Source organism: Anabrus simplex, chromosome 2 (assembly GCF_040414725.1).
Source record: "Anabrus simplex isolate iqAnaSimp1 chromosome 2, ASM4041472v1, whole genome shotgun sequence".
Taxonomy (NCBI): domain Eukaryota; kingdom Metazoa; phylum Arthropoda; class Insecta; order Orthoptera; family Tettigoniidae; genus Anabrus; species Anabrus simplex.
In genome coordinates this window covers 1237293365-1237314546 of record NC_090266.1, presented here as the reverse complement: position 1 = coordinate 1237314546, position 21182 = coordinate 1237293365, and the positions used below count along the sequence as shown (strand labels likewise).

Sequence of the window (21182 nt, the reverse complement as noted above, 5' to 3'; positions counted from 1 at the left end):
CCTATTTTTACACTGATCTGTTTATTATTGAAGCATGGTTGAAAGGGACAGCAATAGACGATACTTAGTTGCTGGTGTGTTGTTTTACTGCAACATTTGTGGATGAATGTGTCTGTAACAAAAGAGTATTATGAGTGTGTTGTTTGTAGTTGTTATGAGAAATTCTTGTGGCTGGAATTTCACTTACCCCTTTATTCATGCTTTAGTGCCTAGCTATGCTTTTTGCAGTACCGAGACTATTTGTTATTGTGTTTCTGCTTCTTGTGTTATATGCATGGGGCAGGTGTGGTGGAGGATGAGTAGGAGGCTTAGGGGAAGGAACTGTGGGCGGAGCAATAAGTGTAGCTGCGGTTGAGATGATGATGCTGATAATAATAATAATAATAATAATAATAATAATAATAATAATAATAATAATAAGAAAAAACCTGTGTGGGGATTTACTGGTTACCTCCATCGGGCGCGTCCCATTGGAATAGGGAACATGCATGATCCGGGGTTTTAATTAAAAATATGCTAATCTGATTCAAAATTTCATGCAGAATTCAAAAATGTGATCAGAATGTACAAATAATAACTCCAAACGTGATAAAAATCTACGAAAATGTCACGTCACGCAAGCACGCGATCTCATTGGTCTGACGTCATCGTACAGGTTGACTGAATTAGCAGACGAAATAACACAGTGTGCTGTGAGAAGCAGGATACACTTCGCGTATTTCTACTTTACGTTAGTGTCTAGTATGGTTAAATTCGAGGTCTATACATTGGATAATAATCTGAGTGGTATATTTTAGACTTAAAATGAATCCTGCGCAGACAGTGAGGCAGAAAACTTATAAATGGTGTAGAGTTCCGATGTGCAATAGCACATCGCATACCATACCAAACAAATTGTTTATAAATGTTCCAAAGACGCTAAAACTAGGAAGAAATGGATTTTGGCGAGCCGGAGAAATGCTGGTGATATATCGGAAAAGTTTACAGTTTAATTTTTTTTAAAAATATTTTAACGTAAGATGAATTTGTTTGAATTTTCAAATCACTTTTCCATGTCAGCTGTTCTAGTGGTAAAACTTTAAATTGTAATGTATGATGCTTTATTTAAATGCTTCAATTACATCTTGGACACGAGGCTGACGTATTTGAGCACCTTCAACTACCACCGGACTGAACCAAGTTGGGGTCAGAAGGCCAGCACCTCAACAGTCTGAACCACTCAGCCCGACTTGTGAAGTCATATTTATCTTTATCATGTTTAACTTTTTTCCCTCCACAAAGATATTTAATTCTCTTTCATGGGCCCTGGAAGTGGGTAGGCCAGTTGTCCCAACCATAAATATGTATTTTTTTGGGAATGATAGATTATAGCCCTATAGTACTATGATCTTTCTTTCTTTCTTTCTTTCTTTCTTTCTTTCTTTCTTTCTTTCTTTCTTAATCAGTTTATCCTTCAGGGTTGGTTTTCTCTCGGACTCAGCGAGGGATTTCACCTCTACCACTTCAAGGGCAGTGTCCTGAAACGTTGAGACTTTGAGTATGGTGATGAAACTGGTGAGGAGGGCCATTACCTCGCCCAGGCGGCCTCACCTGTTATGCTCAACAGGGGCCTTGTTGGAGGATGGGAGGATCGGAAGGGATAGACAAGGAAGAGGGAAGGAAACGGCCGTGGCCTTAGGTGCCTGGAGGAGAAGTAGGAAAATACGAAAAACCACTTCGAGGATGGCTGAGGTGGGATTCGAAACCCTTCTACTCAGTTGACCTCCCGAGGCTGAGTAGACCCCGTTCCAGTCCTCGTACTATTTGTTTTCAACTTTCATGGCAGAGCCGGGAATCGAAACCGGGTCTCCGGGATTGGCACACATTAACCACTACACCACAGAAGCGGACTAGTACTATAATGCTACCTATATGTTTATGTTAGTGCTGAAATCCGATTTCTTACTTTACTAATGCTGAAAGCCCGAAAATGTAATGTTATTCTTTAATAGGGGAATCAGTCTAGAAGGAAATGTTGAAAGTGATGTGATATCTATCCAGGTTCGTTGTTATCCTAATACTATGGGTTACAGTACATTGCACGTATATAAAAGACGCCACTTACAAACTTGCTTGTTATCCGCGAATTTCTGCGGCCACAAAAGTCACATTTTTCAAGAATGATGACATCTACACAGGGTAGATTGTCTGACTGTGCTGTTTCGAACCTTTCTTCTGTCATTTCGAAGTTACTCGCGATCATGAATAATAAACAATCGGCTTTAGCAACGGCTGATGCACAACGGCTGGTAGAGCTCCATGCGGTACTGGATCGTGACGTCACAGCGCGCCGCTTACGTCAGAGGCCGTTTCACTCGCCTTGCGGAAAGGCACTATTAAACATTTTTTTAATGGTAGAAAACAAGGCAACATACCACAATGTAATACGTTTACGTACTATTTCATTGGTGTACTTTTCAAAAAAAATATTTTTGAAAATTATGCATGTTCCCAATTGGGGAGGCTCGCTGGCTCTGCCACCAGCAGAGTCAGAGGGTAGTAGGGAAATAAAATACCACCGTGAAAAAAAAACAACTGGTCCCTAGCCAGGGTTACGGCGAAGACTGGTAAATGACCAGAAGCCAGAAAACATCTTGAGGCAACCTCTAGGGCTAACAACCCTAGTTGTAAAAGGATGGGTACCCGTCCACAGCAAAGTCAAGTCAAAAAGCATGATGGCACAACATTTTAAGAAACATACCCCAGGGGGTAAATCTTCGGATAAATCCCCCGTCGTGAACGCCACGGCGCATGAGTCTCGTTCAGATTCTGGGGGAGACTCGACATCATGCAAGAGACGAGTCGGAGCGTCTCGGTGTACCCCGAAGAGTCAAAAACTCAGGCCAAAATCTAAAACCTTTCTAGCAACTTTCAACATAAATTCACTTACACAAACTGGCAAGCTGAAAACCCTCACCAAAGCTCTTCACAAAAATCAGATATCCATAATGGCCCTACAGGAAACAAGGTACCCAGATGAAGAGATTTTTGAATCCAAAGGCTACTGATTTTTCAAGAGCAAAGCACAAAGAGGAATCCTCGATGGAGCTGTGATGCTTGGAACCGCGTTTGCTGTTAGAAGCAAGATCCTTAAATCGGTTGCAAATTTCGAACCTGTGAATGACAGATTGCCTATACTCACAATTAAATGCGCGAACAAAACCTATGCTCTAGTTAATGCACATGCTCCTACAAACGATAAGAACAAGTCTGATCCAGACGAAGTTGATAATTTCTGGGACCTACTGGATGAAAAATTAAACAAAATCCCCAAACACCATGTCAAGCTTCTTTTGGGCGACTTCAATGCCCAACTAGGTCGTGAACAGAACTACAAGAAAGTTATAGGAAATTACCCTGCTCACAAAGGAACCAATCCCAACGGCAAAAGACTGGTGTCCATTTGCGAAAATCACAACCTGCAGGTCATATCAACCCACTTTCGCCATCTACCCAGAAAGCAAATGACTTGGCGTTCTCTCCCGTCCAAGCTCTTGGAGAGTTCCAAATGGATCATGTTGCAATCTCCAGGAGAAACAGCCCTGAGATTATGAATGTCAAGGTAAAGAAAGGCATCAATGTGGCCTCAGATCATTATATGTCTCTTATCAAATTCAAACCAATTCCCGCAAACACAAGGAAGACAACCAAACAGATCACACGCTTCGACAATGATAAACTTCGGCAAAGGGTCGAGGAGTTCCAGGAGAAGGCTAGACCAAATGACTGTGACTTTAACAACGCCAAAAGTCTCCTTGTTGAGGCCGCCAAAGACGTTTCAGAAATCGAGAGAAGCAAAAAGCATGCCTGGTGGAATGGTACCTGCGAATCAGTCCTCCAAGAAAGACTCAATGCGTGGAAACAGTACTACTCTACGAAATCAGAAAATGATTGGGAAACCTACAAAACCCAACATGCCCAAGCAGTTAGGGTGTTCAGAACTGAGAAATGTAAATACGAAAAATCTCTCATTGAAAAGATAGAACAAAACTTTAAGAAGGATGAAAGCAGAGAGTACCGTATTTCACGGCATAATCGTCGCCACCGCGTAATCGTCGCATCCTTTATTTTCAATACAAAAATCGGACTTTAAACCTTTAATTACATAATCGTCGCACGTCCAAATTTTGTTCACTAATCTGGTTAAAAGGTAAATGGAACTGCAACGTAAGTTGCACATGAATGCGCAGTTTAAATACGTGTATGGTTTATGGGCAATTTGGCAACACAGTCACGTTTGCGACATGTTGCACAACGTATAAATAAATAATACCGGTATATGTACGACACATGGCTTACCGGTAGACTATCGGCAGTTTGACAACGTGGTCGCGAGACAGTGTACTATTTATTCACCACCTACATATTATGCTTACCGGTAGACTATCGGCAGTTTGACAACGTGGTCGCGAGACAGTGTACTATTTATTCACCACCTACATATTATGCTTACCGGTAGACTATCGGCAGTTTGACAACGTGGTCGCGAGACAGTGTACTATTTATTCACCACCTACATATTATGCTTACCGGTAGGCTATCGGCAGTTTGACAACGTGGTCGCGAGACAGTGTACTATTTATTCACCACCTACATATTATGAGTTCCCATTTGAAATACGTAAGGCTGTAAGTTATCGCTTATCGACAACGTCGCCAGGAAATACCAGCTAGGTAGATTGAATGGACCTCGAACCAGCCCTCAGATACAGGTAAAATTCCCTGACCCGGCCATGAATTGAACCCGAGGCCTCCGTGTAAGAGGCAAGCACGCTACCCCTACACCATGGGGCCGGCTCCTGTGTTATTGCGCACGAAGTGAAATCCAAGACGATAACGTACATTTCCACAGAATTATTCAGCCGAATTATTTACGATGTCTCAGTTGTCATCGCTAGACTCTTATCTTACTGCTACGTCATAAGGGTCCGGGCATGGGATGAAAACTTTTATCCAAGCAGTCAAGATAATTATTATCCAATGCTATTAAAGTTTTATTTTATAAACTCGTCAGTAATGTAATGTAAAATCATCAATAACTGGGAAGAAATATTAACCTAATTACCGTATGTTTAAAAGAAATTGAAAAAAATGAATGTTTGTTACTGACGTCTCGGAATACAGTAGATCTACACCGCGCTAGCTAGAGCTCCGGTTTGCGAGCTTTGCGCAAGCGCAGTAGTGTGTCGCAACCAACGAGCTAAACTGATAAATTGTTGCATGCTTCCTTGCTGCCTAACAGTATTGGCTGCTCTGGAATGGACAGATCACAGATGCATTTATTTGTTTCAGATTTACGTGATTACTGTAGACATGTGTGCGTGAGAATTTAAGTTTTTAATTTGTGTTTTGGGTGTTTGCAGAAATAATTTGTTTTAATAGTGAACAATTACGGAAAGTCATTTATATCGCAAAACATTAACGCGTGGAGCATTTATAAGCGATTATGGGTAAATATAGAAACTATTCTGCGGGCTTCAAGCTAAGCGTAATTGCCTTCGCTGAACAGCACGGGAACAGAGCTGCAGAAATAAAATTTTCTGTGAGTGAAAAGTTGGTGCGTGACTGGCGGAAAGTAAAAAACAAGCTAAAAAGCACAAACCCTTCTAGACGCGCGTTTAGAGGTCCTAAAACAGGGAAGTTTCCTATAATTGACGAAGAAGTGTTTAGGTACGTCAGTGAAATACGTAACAATGGCTGCAGTGTATCATACGAAATGTTACAAATTAAGGCACAGGAGGTAGCGCGCAAACACAACATACCGGTAACTCAGTTTAAGGCGACTCGTGGGTGGATTAAGGGGTTCATGCGACGACACAGTCTGTCAGTGCGAAGGAGAACAACACTAAGCCAAAAGTTGCCTGCTGATTACACGGACAAGATTGTAAATTTTCACCGATTTGTCATACGTTTGCGCAAGGAAACTTCGTACTTGCTTTCTCAAATCGGTAATGCCGATCAGACTCCAATCTTTTTTGATATGCCTCGCAACAGCACTATTGCGCTAAAAGGATCACGGAGTGTATTAATGAAAACCAGCGGTAGTGAGAAGTTGCAATGCACGGCAATGCTAGCCATTACAGCTGACGGGAGAAAGTTGCCGCCTTACATCATTTTCAAGAGGAAAACGATGCCTAAGAATATACAGTTTCCCCGTGGAATTCATGTACGAGTGCAACCAAAGGGTTGGATGGACGTAGAACTCATGCTGGACTGGGTGAAAACTGTGTGGAATAGAAGACCTGGTGCACTATTAAAACAACCAGCTCTGCTTGTTTTAGATAGTTTCCGAGGTCACCTCGTGAACGAAGTGAAGCAATTTCTCACTACAAATAAGACACGACAGATAGTCATTCCTGGTGGCCTAACATCTGCTTTGCAGCCACTAGACGTATGTGTTAATAAACCCTTTAAAGACCACTTATGTCGATTTTACAACGAGTGGATGATGAGCGGCGATCAGCAATTGACGCCCGCCGGAAATATCAGGCGTCCACCCTTGGACTTGTTATGCTCGTGGGTGAAGAAGAGTTGGGATCTTATACCACCTGAACTAGTCTCCAAGAGCTTCAAAAGGACTGGGATTTCGAATGCACTAGACAGTTCCGAAGATGACGCAGTGTGGCTGGGAGACGAAGAATCTGATACTGGTATTAACAGAGGCGAGGACGGCGCATCAGATAGCGAAACCTGCGATAGCGACACCGAAGATTTGGAATAAATTGCGTACCGGTAAGTCCGCATTTCACAACAAAGCGATAATTTTTTGCAAGTGTAATATTTTAACTTTAATACTCAAATTAATGACAAATTAACTTAATACGTTCATTTTTATTTTCAGGTTGGAAAAACGTTCGCCGAATTGTTGCGAAAAATTATGAATTTTGTTTTAGACTATTTTAATTATTTTGATGTACAAACGCGAGTATTACGTGCATCTTAAATTTGTATCAAATACAATTTAGTTATAAATACATTTTTTGAGTAATACAAATACTGGTATTAAATATTCATCGTATAATGGTCGCACCCTACAATTTTTTTTCGAAAATTTTGGTATAAAAAGTGCGACGATTATGCCGTGAAATACGGTACTACAGAGCCTTCAAACGCAAACTCGCTGGCTATAAACCACCATCTCTATGCTTTGAGCGAAAGGACGGCACACTGGCGACATCAAATGAAGAAAATTGCAGCATTCTGGCAGATTACTTCAAGAATTTACTTAATTGCTCTAAACCGCAAAGCGCCATTGAGACCAAGGAACCCTTACTCAGGTACCCAGATTCCAGACCACCCGACAGAGATGAAATCAAGCGCCACATTGCCCGTCTCAAAAATAACAAAGCGCCGGGGAAAGACTCAGTAGTAGCAGAACTATGGAAATATGCCCCAGAGGAATCACTTGATATCTTGGAAAAGCAAAGAGAAGAAATTTGGAACAAGGAGACCCTACCCGAAGATTGGAAAATAGCTTTGATCCATCCATTACACAAAAAAGGCAGCATGAAGAACATCAACAACTACAGAGGAATATCTTTGCTACCCGTGACTTACAAAATTCTATCACTTGCCATCCTGGAGCGTTTGGAAGCACAAGTCGAACATCAAATAGGTGAATACCAAGGAGGGTTCAGAAAAGGTCGCTCAACAGCTGAACAGATCCAAAATCTCAAAACGATCATCAGATATTGTGCACTAAGGTCCAAGCAGTATGTGTCTGTCTTCGTGGACTTTAAGAAAGCGTACGACTCCATTGACCGGGAAGTCCTGCTAAACATCTTAAATTAATTTGGAGTTGATTTGAAACTGCTGGCATTAATTTGAGCCACCCTGACCGATACAAAATCCAAGGTGAAGTTCCACGGATGTCTCTCGCATTCCTTTGACATCAAAACAGGAGTCCGACAAGGTGATGGGCTATCCCCGATACTCTTCAACTGTGTTCTTGAAAAGATCATCAGAACCTGGCGGGTGAGATTACAGGAAACCAACTACAGTCCATTGAGAATAGGAACGAAATCCAAGGGGATCGCAACAGACTGCTTAGCATTTGCCAATAATATTGCTGTTCTCTCAAACGACATAGAAACCGCTAGAGCTCAAGTTGAAATTTTAAAGGAAATTGCCGAACAAATTGGTTTGCAGATATCGTTTGAGAAAACAGGAGTAATGACTAACATCAAAGAGGCTCCACCAAAACTCCATACAAAATACGGGGACATCACCCGAGTAGACAAATTCAAATACCTGGGTGAGATCATCATGAAAAATGGACAAAGAAGCACATCAGGAGCGAGTACGCAAACTGGAAATAGCCTACCAAACATCCCGCACAAGCTACAACAAAAAATGCCTTTCCCAAAACACCAAGATGCGTCATTATGAAACAGTTCTGAAGCCAGTAGTTCTATATGCAGCCAAAACCCTGTCTCTAAATGCCAACAAAGGACTCCTTGAAGAACTGGAGAAAAGAGAATGCAAAATTTTGAGAGGAATCTTGGGATCAAAGTACAGAAATGGAATCCATCAAGAGAGATCCAACAAGGAAGTCTACAGCAAAATAGAGAAAATTACCGACACAATCAGAAAAAGATGGGCACGATTTTACGGTCATCTGAAAAGAATGGATGAAAGAAAGTTAACTAAAGAAATATTTCACTTTTTTGATTCAAACCCCAAAACCACAATTCCCTGGTTTAGAAATACCAAAGAAGACCTGCAAATGCTACATATCTCAGCTGAGGACGCCCTTAACAGAGATCTCTTCAGCAAGAAAATATTGACGAACGGACTAAACCGAGACGAGCAACCGAAGAGAAGACACGGTGCCCCTTGGACAGAGGAGCGTAAGCAGTCCCACTCACAAAGAATGAGGGAAATTTGGGCTCTAAAGAAGGCCAAGTTCAGTGTCAAATGCAACAAGACTTAACGTGGTCCTTGATGGCCCCAGCGAATTATATATATATATATAATAAAACTGAACCCGAAAAATAATAAAATAATATAGATGAAAATGAACACGGAAATAATAATACTGACGCTTAACATATGAATAGGGAAAGAGTAAAATAACACAGTGGCGGTGGTTACACATCAAACATGGGAATACCAAATACCATATGCGAAGGAAAACTTACAGGCCTAATAAACGATGACTAAAGACAGGAATGTGGATTGTGCAGGAGCCCTATTGAGGTCCACTGGAAGGTACGACGTTATGGGGAAGAAAATGTTTACGATAAGTCACCCTTGACTTAATATTTTGAAAATAACAAATGAATAATTACAAGAAACAAGTTAAATGACATAGTAACTGATACTTAACATATTAAAACCAAGGATGTTTAACTAGACCTTAATGACAGATACAGATCCACCAAACAAAATTAAAACATAATCAGGATACTTAAGTAAATTTGTAAAACCAAAAATTTAACATCGTAAGTTTATACTGAGTTACAAAATCTTGTCAATAGGTGACTGTCTTTCGAAAACATAGTGATTCAGAAAGTGAAATTAGTTACGACTGGAATCTAGGGCAAACTCCGACATGTTGAAAATGTACATAAAGCGAGAAAATACCAAAACATTAGAAGGAATAAATAAAACAACATGATAGAAATAGCAAAAGGAAGGTCAGATCGCACAACACACGTGACAAATCGCAATCAACCAATAGGACTCTGTTCCACTAGATTCCCATTCTTTCCACCAATCCAATTGCATGACCATATATGGTCGTATTAAGACAGTTAGCAATTTCTCGAATACTCCTGTTGTGACACCTGTTTTAACAGTGGTAACCGTACGTGCGGTATAGGATGCCTCAAAATTAAAGCACCTCACAAAATTTTTCAATTGTTCCAAAATTACAATTCTTGATATACAGATCACTTACTCACTCTTGCAATGTTAACAATAAAGTTTATACGTCCCATTCTTGAGGTTTCCCTAAATTACATTTTTTTCTAGTTACATAAAATATGAATACAAAACTCACTCCAAAATACTTCTTTCATCTTGCAATGTTCATTCTGTCATGGTAAAACAACATATTAAGAAACACAATAATCAATGATTTTCAAATAAAGGGTAAATAGTAATTTACATTTCCAAACTCAATAATTACTTTCACAACACACATTGCTTAGTTCCAATTCTCCGTCCCACCGCAGGCGACAATAAGCACTAGTGTAATGTGTGGAAGGTGAGTAGGGGGCGTAGGGGAGGGAGCTGTGGGCAGGATGTTGGATACTGACCTAGATTGTGGTGGTGGTGGTGGGGGGGGGGGGTCTCTATGGGTTTTCGAGGTGGGATTTGTGTTTGTTAACGTGTTGGAAGGTTTATAATTGAATGTTTTGAAGATTTTACTATATTCTGATTTGAGAACTTGTAGCAATTTTCACAATTGCTCTATTAACAGGCTTTTTATTTCGATTGCATCATTTAGGTTTTTTCGTTATTTAAATACTGATCCAGATGAATAAAAATGTTCTCATACTCAGTCATTAACTTCCCTTTCTCGATCCTTTTTATTATTTTGAGATCCCTGTCTATTGTACTAAATTGGTGGCCAGTCTCTTTCATGTGATTGTGTATTGCGGAATATTTATTATGTTTTAATGTGTTATAGTTTTTATTATTTTTGTAATAAAACTAAGGCCGTTTTGGCCAATATATGAGAAATTACGCTGTATGCATGTTAACCTATATATTCCAGACCCCTGAATTTCATTGTTATTTGAATTAACTGTAATATGGTTGAAGAAGATGTTTTTATTTGTGTTGTGTGTCTTTAAGGCTACTTGTAAATCTCGATTTTTCAAGGAATTTATATTTTGGTGAATCACAGGATCGGTGTAGGTGAAAGTTGCATATTTTGATTTTTTGGTCTTTTCTGGAGTAATATTAGGTGACAATTTAAGTTTTACTTTGTTAATGATTCGATTTACCATCTCTGTTTTGTAACCATTAGTCAGTGCTAGTTCTTTTATGAATCTAAGTTGTTTCCTTAAGTTAACAGGAGATAAAGGTATTTTGAAGGCTCTATAGACCAGGCTGAAAAAGGATGCTTGTTTATGGGATTTCGGATGAAGGGAATAATTTTTTATTGTAATAGGGGTGTGTGTCGTTTTTCTTTATATCTGGAAATCAAATCATAAATCTGTAGGCGTTACACTCACATCTACAAAATTTAATGAACCATTGTTTTCGTCTTCCTTGGTAAATTTTATACAACTGTCTACCTTATTTAAAAATTCTAGATATTTTTGTACTATTATTTTTTCGGTGGTCTATTATTACAAATGTGTCCTCCACATACCTCATCCAGAGGCATAGCCCCTCTATATTTGTTTTAATTTTAGATTCTTCCAAGTTATCTATATATCTATCTATATATCTATATATATATATATATAGTATCCCTGAGCTGGGGTCCCCCATAGCCAAGCCTAATTGGTGATAAATTGTATTATTGAAAGAGAAGTAGTTGTTATTCTGGGAACTAACAAGATTTTTAGCCAAATCTTACAGATGTTTACAACATTACTATGACTTGGACATCAGCAAATTGTGACCAATGTCTAGTCCGTCACAGCTATATATTTTAATTTGTTAATTCTTTTTAATTATGGGTTAACTAGTGGTAACATTTTATTGGTGTAAAATAATTTTAACAAACAAATAAAGGTTCAACGTAAAGACTTAACCTTGAGTATTTGTTCAAATGAGGCTGAAGATGCTCAATATAACAAGCGAAACGTTAGTAATGTCCTTCTAGAGACAAAAAACATTTTTATGTATTGAATTAGGTGGAAAATAAAACAAGAACTTTGATCACTGTCACCTTGTCCTCGCTACCATCAATAGAATTTGAAACTTTTCCTCACCAAGTCGTTGGAGATTCGATCCATTTGCATACAAGTTCCACTCTGGGTCGTTTGTCACCCAGTTGGTGTCAGACGCCATCCTCTCGGTGTAGAGTCATTTGAAAGGCCAGTTCACACAAACATCCAATGGCTGTAGCATAGAGGTCAGCCCTTCTGGAATTATTGCCAGATCAGTTTTTCCTTTACTTTATGGTGTCTGTAGTATGCCTGCGATAACTGTCCAGCACAAGCAGGTTCTTCTTCTGCAATAAAGCTCCTGGACGACGTTGCCACGCCCACTTCATCCGGTCCATCCAGCAGGATTCTCGGGTTTGAACGAAAATACCAGATGGCAAATTTCCTTTCGAAAATGTTTTACTTTTCAGAACCACATACAGAGGAAGTTTACTTCCGTCAGCTAACATGCGTAACATTACCGTGCAGTGTTGCATTTCATTAAGTGTTACTATCAGAACAGGTAGTAGAGCCCTTACGTGAACCGTATCGTCTAGTGGCATTTTGAAATAAATGGAAATCTGGTCATTATTCCCAATTTGAGAAAGCAAATAGGAATTTTGCTCCCGCAAACTAATAACGTGGTGATGAAAGGCCGTCAACTTTACTTCGTAGGCAACAGGGAGACATGAAATAGACATAAGTCTTCGCATACACAATCCATGTCTTCAATAAAAGTTCCTTATTCACCAATGGCTTACAGTAAAACCCTCCTTTTTAAGGTCCCTTGTGATCTCTACCATGCTAACATTACTGTGCAACGTTTCTTTTTGTTACCACCTGTCCTGATAGTAACACTTTTGGAGCCCTTAATGTAAACCATATTCTCTAGCAGCGTTTCAAAATGAGCAGGCGTCTGATCAGCATTTCAGCACGGCACATTTGTCGATATGACATAACCTAGTTCATGTCTTTCAGTCACGTATTTTTCAAGCCGCTCTTCAGTTTCCGGGAACTGTGAAGTCTGCCCTCAGGACACTCTATGTTCACTGTTACTTTTTAATAACTATTTCTTCTTCTTCCTCCAATCATGAATACATGATTCATTGATATCATATTTTCTGCCGACGGCACGATTTCAGATAGTTTCAGTTTCTGTTACAACTTCAAGTTTCTGACTCACAGTAAATGACCGCAAACACTTTATTGAATTAATCACTTGTTAGCACTGATATTTCTTCACTCAGAACACAAAGTATCAATCATCTGCCACACGGAAGTAAGCGACAGAACGAGATTTCAGCCATTGCGTAACATGAAACTGCTGTTCTCGAGTCTTTGGAACAATGTATTATGAGACCATGATATGAAAGACTTAAATGTGACATGCACCTGAATTTAAGGAGCAATGTTTCTGTAAAAATTGTGCGGGTGGTATTCTGGATTATATAATATACAAGTGCACAGTCACTGCATTGTCCTACAAATGAGGCTTACAGTGGTGTCTCAGTGGCTGCCAGCAATCCAAGTAACTGCTCTGACTGCTCTGGAAAGAACTTGCAGACTTTAACTTGATGGTTAGTAAACAGAGCATGGAAGCTTCACCTCTAAAATATCATCTTTGTAATTATGAAGAATGACACTGAAGATGTTCACAAGTAACGTTAGAGACAGCCTCTAAGGAGTGGTTGCTGAATTTGAGTGATCTTCCCAATTTTAGGTATTATGTGGAGCACGTTGAGGCTGGTTGTTTAGTGTTACTTTCTCTTAAAACAACAATCACCACCATCACAACCACTTATGTCCAACACTTGTGATATGAAAGTCCTTACAAATTGGAGGACTGGAACTTGTCTGTACTCTGTGATCATGATGATGATGTGGTGCTTCAAGATGTCACCTTCGGTTGCATCTCACTTTGTGAAACATAGACTGTAAACCTACTTGGAAAAGGGACTCACATTTTTTGGTATTCCTAGATGCATCTAGTGTATTGTGCATATGTTTGTGCTCCTGGGTTTTGGACAATGATATCTAGTTGTATTTCCACTTAAAACTGTAATTGTTCTTATTGTTGCATATTTACAGGGTAGATAAATGAACATTACAACTGGTAGTGTTAAACTTCTAAAATTTCTTATCTAACTACTTACACAGGCATACCAGTACCAAAACTTTCATGACACAGTTCGCACTGTTCAGTCACACCAATTCACACTCAGCCTTTGTTCACTAACAATCCCACTCAGTCCCACAGTTACTTTCACTGCTGCTTTTACAGTCCTCGGTTCACAGCCTGCACACAATAGTACACTGTCCGCTCACTCCTACCCGATGCCCAGTGTTTGCTACACAGACTCGACTCAAGGTGACAGACACACGAAATGACCCTCAGTTCTACAGACAGGACACTCCACAGCAGCACTGACTGTACTCAAGTTACCGACTGATCTCCTCTACACTGGACCGAGCTGAACTGCCTGCCCCAACTGGATGCTTTGAGAAGGGAGATGCCTCCAGAATCTTCCCGAAAATGAATACTCTCAGTGCACCGTCCAGATGCTTCCATAACGCCGGCAGCAGTGCAGTGGAGCCAGCAACGCTGACCAATGCACGACCGACTCTCTTCGGACTGGTGTCGGCAGCTGCGGAGAGTGCAGGCCTTACTTGATGTGCGTGCAATTGGAGCTAGCTACCTTCCCCCCCTTCCCGTATCCATGCAGCATCATTTTGCCTTGAATTAGTTGAAACTTCGATAGACCCTCATATTAACCTTCATACCTTGTGTCAGTGAAAAACACATCACTGTATTGTACATTATGTGGCTCATTGAAGGGGCTTAACTGTGTATTGTGTTCTGTTGCCAGGTTTCTGAGTGGGTTGTTGATTTCCACACACCTGGTGGTGTTGACAAGGAAGGTTGGCAGTATGCGATGGACTTCCCTGCTACGTACCATGGACAGAAGCATTTCACAGACTACGTGAGGCGACGACGGTGGGTTAGAAAGTGCAGGCTGACTACTAGTGGACCCTGGCAAGAGTTAGGCAACACCAAGCTCGTGGATGTGTCTTTATATGTAATGTTATTATTTCAGTATAATCTTAGAACAATTAATTTATTAACATACATTTTGCATTTTATTAATTTGTATTATCTGAAGCCATTTCTTTTCAGTTTCGACTCAGTTAATTTATAACAGCAGTAAAAATTAAAAACTATGAATATAGTTCCACGAAAGCTGTTCACATAAACTTAAATTACATAACTCAAAATTAAAGAAAACTAGCCAATCCATTGAAAGCTCATTAGACAAACCCTAAATAGTGTTCAAAAACAATTTGAATTACGATAATAATAACAATGAAAGTGGTAGCTTAATTTGAATTAATTTAAATGTCAAGTAACAAATTGCAACGCCACATACATATGCCCAGCAAAGACTGAATTTCCTTGCCAGAAAAAAATAATAATAATGAATAGTAATATTTCAACAAAAGTTGGAGTACATGAAAATGACATAACAGAAAATTTCTGGTATAATAGGGAGCCCATTAGATGCTCATTATGAAACCCTTGCATAGTTTTACAAAAGAATTATAATTCAAGGATAATAATAATAATAATAACTATAGTGACAATGATAGTGGTGGCAGCAACAATAAAAAAAATAATAATGAAAATGGTAGCTTAATTTGAATGAATTTAAATATCGAGTAACAAATTGCAATGTCACATGCATCGGCCGTGCAAAGACTAAATTTCCTTGCCAGAAATAATAATAATAATAATACTAATAATAATAATAATAATAATAATTATAATAAAGCACCTAAAAAGTAAAAATATAACGTGTGTCATTGACCTAGCCAGGCATAACAGAAGTTCAATGGACTAGATAAATAGCTGGATTAGAGCCATGAACAGCGTAGCGGTTTATCACTTTGGGGGAGAGATGAGCGGAAAGCATTACGATAAGTTCCATATTTCAAGTATTTAAACTGAAATGAACTTTTCTAAATATTTGAGTGATTTAATAGAATCCGATGATGTTCTTGTAAGAACAAAACATGTCATTCTATTTTTATTTTTTTTTTCAGGTGTAATACAGTTACGTAATGTTTTCTTAGTTTATAAACTTATTACTCCAAATTAGTTTTGGCAGACTGAAGGACCTAACAGTTCCAACTTCTAATGGCTTTTTCTGTTGTTGCATTTGAATACGTTTAAATGCCATCAGAATTGAATCTGCAATCTTAGACCAGCACTTAACCAGCAGTCAGTCATAATTGTGCACTGTGAAATTGCAAGTGCAGATCTTTTGGAACATTTTAAATGAAAAGTCACATCCCTGTGACTTAACTTACTTGACTTAATTGTTGTCGCTCCTGGGCAGAGCATAGGGCACGTACAAGAGTTCTCCATCCAACTCGATTTACTGCTACTGTCTCGATGATCTTCCAGGACTTCCCGCTGCTTCCACTGTTTCACGCCGCGTTATTCTTGATCTCCGTCTCCTTTTAGCTCCCTACTCCTGTTTGCCTTGCGTTATTGGTACAAACTTGAAAAACTGCCACCTTCCCTCTACCCTCCTCCTTCCTTTCTACTTTTCACAATGTCTGCCTTAACCTAATTCCTGGATAACACTCTACCCTGGACTCTGCACAATTTCCTCACATGCTTAATAATGCAGCGCCCCATGACCAGAGCCTCAACCCTGTACAACTTATTAGATCTCCTCCTGATCTTCATTATGTTAAATGATGATGGCTGCACAACCTGCTTCCTCCTGCCTTTTCTGCCTTTCACAACCCTGTTCCACCTCCATCTTCCTAGCCCCTACTCTGTGTTTTCCTTTCGTACCTTTCCCTTTTCTCTTACCTTCCCCCCTTCTCTGTAACACTTCCCTGTTCCTCAGCTACTCTCTGCTGTTCTACTTGCAGCAATTCTAAGATTCCTCATTCATACTGTACCAGGAAGGCATAGGACCTGGCACATATGAGTTATAAATTTTTTATTCATGAGCGAACGGCTAAGTTACGATGTACAAACAGCTGTGCGAGAGAATGTTCTCATCCCTACTTCACTGTGTGAGGAAGGCAGCATGAGAGGGGCAAGGTCGAGTGACATCAGCACTGCTTGTGGATTACCTCCCCGCAGAAACTTCTCGAAATTATTTTTTAAGCTTCTCAACGACTGGACCAATAAATATGAGACTAACACCAAATTATAGCTCACATTTTAAAAGTACAATGCTGCAAATGTGAGACTAATCTGTCCAGTGGTTTCAAAGATATGACGAGTTGAAGTTTGGGAAGTATTATCACCCCTCCGTCACCTGACTCAGAGTGCGGCTCCCAGCCAGATATAAATAGGTCAACGAACCGAGGGTATGGTCAGTGTATATTAAACTCTACGATCATGACAAGATGTCAGTATGCTCCGTTGCGCTTCGCGAGAGACATAAAAGTTACACTCTAGAACTTTGGAAGTGTGTGAGGACGTCGCAAGTGAAGTTTCAGCCGCGTCGAGGGGTGTGAAATGTTATAAAATTTTCTCAGACTAAACCATCATTGTATAAGATTTACGAGTGTCTTAACTAAATGAATTTATGATAGAGACTTTGTATTGAAGTATGATTGGGAATTCAAGTGTTTAGTTTACCAGTTGACGGTATTATGGACTTTTACAAGTGATTATTTTCATATTGGCTGTATTGAAGTTCAGTTATTAAATGTTGAACATTAATTTATTGAAACCACCTATTCAATACTGGTTGAGTCTTTATGACTGTAACAATGTCATTACTTTAAGTTTGAGTATAGTACATGTTTCGCCTGGCATTGGAGGCATCATCAGCCATTAATTCTATCTCCAAGTCAGAGCTCTGAGTGGATGCTATTTTAGGATTTATCATAGTCAATATTATTTATATAACAGTGCAAAGGAGTGATCAAGCCATCCATGTTTTAAAGTTCTAATGTGACATTCTACTCTTGTTCACAATTAATGGAAATATATTGACTGTTAACTTTCATAATGTCGGTAATGAGAACGGCTTGATGCAATTGGGATTAAATCATCTGTACAATTTTACAACTTATTGGAGAGTAATATGTGCTAGAACTATTCTTAAAAACAATTTTTACACAATTTCATAATATATACAAACTTATGGTACATTTTGGAACTGAACTGGTCGAACTTTTCTTGAAGTTTTGATGGTATGTCTTACTCATATCCTGTCAAATGGAGAAAATGCTGATACTGGGATGGCATTGTAGTCTATTGAAGTCATAGCATTTAAATATTAATTTAAATTTAAATTTAAATTAATTTAAATAATCACTTGTAATAGAGTAGCCAACCAGGCTAAGTCCAATAGATACCTGAATCTCAAAGTCAGAGTTAGCAAAATCTCAAGAGATATTAACTTCTTGAAAGAGTGCTTAAAAAGTGGATTAGTACCTAAATTTGTAAAACACTTACAAAGAAAAAACATTCCCTTTTCAAAAATCAACTGTACTCAAAAAAGATTAACGAATTCTGGTTAAAGAGTGAGATCAAGTCTCTTTATAAAAAGAAATCACTTCTGAACCTACAACTATACAAAACTCATCTTGAAGTCTCCCAAAGCATGCCCCCATTAGAATGGGATTCATATCTAAGATTCGTGAACTACAAAGCGTTGGATGTTTTAAACAAAAAACTAGAAACACTAGACAAAAAAACTAGCTACTTTAAAAGACACTAAGCAGAAATCAACCAAACCTCCCAAAAAACGAACACACATACTTCGCTACTAGGCAACACCCCTACAACTATAAACTTATCAAAAACTCGCTTCTCAGACAAAGAATTGTCTGTTACATTACATGTGTTAATTAAACCAGAGTGGAGGCTCCTTTTTTGCATTTGTGTGATATTGTAAGAATAGTTGCTATTGTGGTCTTGAGGTTGAACCACATCATAGTAATATGGCAAAGGACATTATGACTCATCTTTTAATGTAAACAAATGGATTTTATATATGACTAGCTGCAATTTCTACACTTCCATCTGAGCCTCAACTGAATCCACGCTACGTTTTTATTCTGCCTTTTAGAGATGCAAAGTGTTTCTTATCCTTTGTGTACATATGTGACAAAATATTTTAAAAATGAGATACTTGTATTTTAAGTGTAACTCATATTACAATTCAAGCCATTGAGTTTTTAATATATGCACAGTCTTAATGATAGCACTCAAACTGGAGAACTAAGAAACAGTGCAAGGAACTTGAAAATTCACAAGCATGAAAGTGTTTTATGCACATGTTTTTATTTTATGAACACTTATAAGTTAGTTTTAAGTTTAGCCAAACTGAAGAACTAAGAAACAGTGCTAGTCATAAACTCGAACATTCACAAGCATGAAAGTGTTTTATGCATATGTTGTTTTTATTTTATGTACACTTATAAGTTAATTTTAAGTTTAGGAATATTCACTTTTCTCAGATGCGCAATTTGACGAATGGCCTACTCATGAGTACAACCTGACATGCTACCGTCACATGATATTCCTTTCTAAATATGGTAGGTAATGTTTGCAATTGTACGATGTGTTATATGTACATGTATGTCCAGCTGAGGATGACCCATTAGGGTTGCAACCGGTCCTGTATCTTTAATAATAATAAACAAGTATTGATTAGGTGGGGCTCTTCTCCTCTTTATATTTGTGTAAATGTACTTCTCGCATGCTCCGGTTAGATAAGCTCAAATTTATGTACGTGTGTTCTAACGATAGATTATATGACTTCACAGATTTAGAATGAAAGTGTAGTGAGGCAACAGTCTGCAATCATCTCTCAAGTAGTCGAATTATACTGTATAATTATTGAGATATGGATCCCGGACCTTGTACAAGTAAAGGAAATCCTACGCGTGCATACAGCCCACGGATAAGTGAACAGATTATTATGGAACTCGTGAACGATTCAGATTCTGATCTGTATGAAAGTGATCGTGAAGAAGAAAATGAAAATATACAAGTCCCTCAGGATGCTGAATCATCAGATTCGTCACCAGAAGAACCAGTCGCAAAAAGACGAAAGGAGGTGAGAAGCACGGGAACACAATGGAAACAAGATATTACTCCTGTGAACAGGCCTGTGGGAAGGCTAGTAGGTAGAGATCACTTCCACACAGAATACCTGCAGTAGGCATGAAGAAGGAAGGACACGTGGAGCGTACGTGCAAGGTTTGCTACGACAAGTCCAAACATAACACCGGTCGTGCTGTGAAGAAAATGACAACCATATATTGTCGTAAATGTGACGTAGGTCTTTGCATAGGAGAATGTTTTGAGTGTTACCATACCAAAGCTAAGTATTGGGAATAACAATGTGTAATTCTGTTATTCAGTGACTAAAAACTATCAAACTTTTTTAGTGAATTATAAATTCAAGTGCATGAACAAGGATATCAGAATGGACCAATATTGTAGCCTAAGTTTCTTTCCAATGCTGAAGGTAAGCATTTTTTTATTTGATTTCGTGGGATAGCCCACTCTTTGTACAATATGTATATACATTTTTAAATTTATAATGCGAGAACTGACAGAACTGTGATTTTTTTTTCTGAGAGTCTAAATTACGCTGGCACAGGGTAGGGACGCCATCTTGAAACGTCCGGGCTCATAGTGTTAACAAAGCTCAATCATTTATAGTGCTACACTCGTCAAAAGAAAAGTGCTTTGTGTGAATTTACACTATTCCTAATAATTCAAGAAGACTCCATGTCTTGTTTTGAACTGTAGATTTCTCTTTAAAATCTTCTATAAATTGAAGTCTTTTCACTTCGACGAACTATAGGGTTTGCCATAAAGCAAGTGCACTATTTTCTTTTCTTATAAAATCGATTTAGATGAACTGTAGGAGTATACAGCAAGTGGTTGAAAACTTTTATTTGAACTATCAGATTATTAATGGAAGTGTCTGTCAATATTATGTTTAAAAATCTTAGAAAAACTGTAGGTTTGCATCACAAGTGATGGACTTGATTTTTACGCAATTTGGTTAAATGAAGTACTATGTGCAAAGGGTTATTTTGAAATGTAAAGCTATATAAGAGATCCTAGATGAACTGTAGGGTGTTTATGATCTCAGAAAATTGGTATTCCTTTTGGACATTTTTAACATCAGTGGATGTAATACCAATATAAATGGTCCGTTATTGGACATTATAAATTTTCCAGCTAACTCATTCTTGGTTGCCAGCGTTTCGCCCTCGTGTGCTAGGGTGGGCTCATCAGTTGGTACCTAGCACACCTACCAAT

General features: G+C 38.7%; 1 protein-coding gene across 5 annotated transcripts in view; it reads left to right on the top strand.

Annotated features, from left to right (window-relative positions):
* The window catches only part of Pex23 (peroxin 23), a 986852-nt gene that overhangs the window by 816282 nt on the left and 149388 nt on the right, over positions 1–21182 (top strand). For all 5 annotated transcript variants that reach the window (XM_067142270.2, XM_067142269.2, XM_067142271.2 and 2 more), the window contains one exon: positions 14734–14943. In XM_067142270.2, the coding sequence (XP_066998371.2) occupies positions 14734–14943 (210 nt within the window). The remainder of the gene's footprint in view (positions 1–14733; positions 14944–21182) is intronic.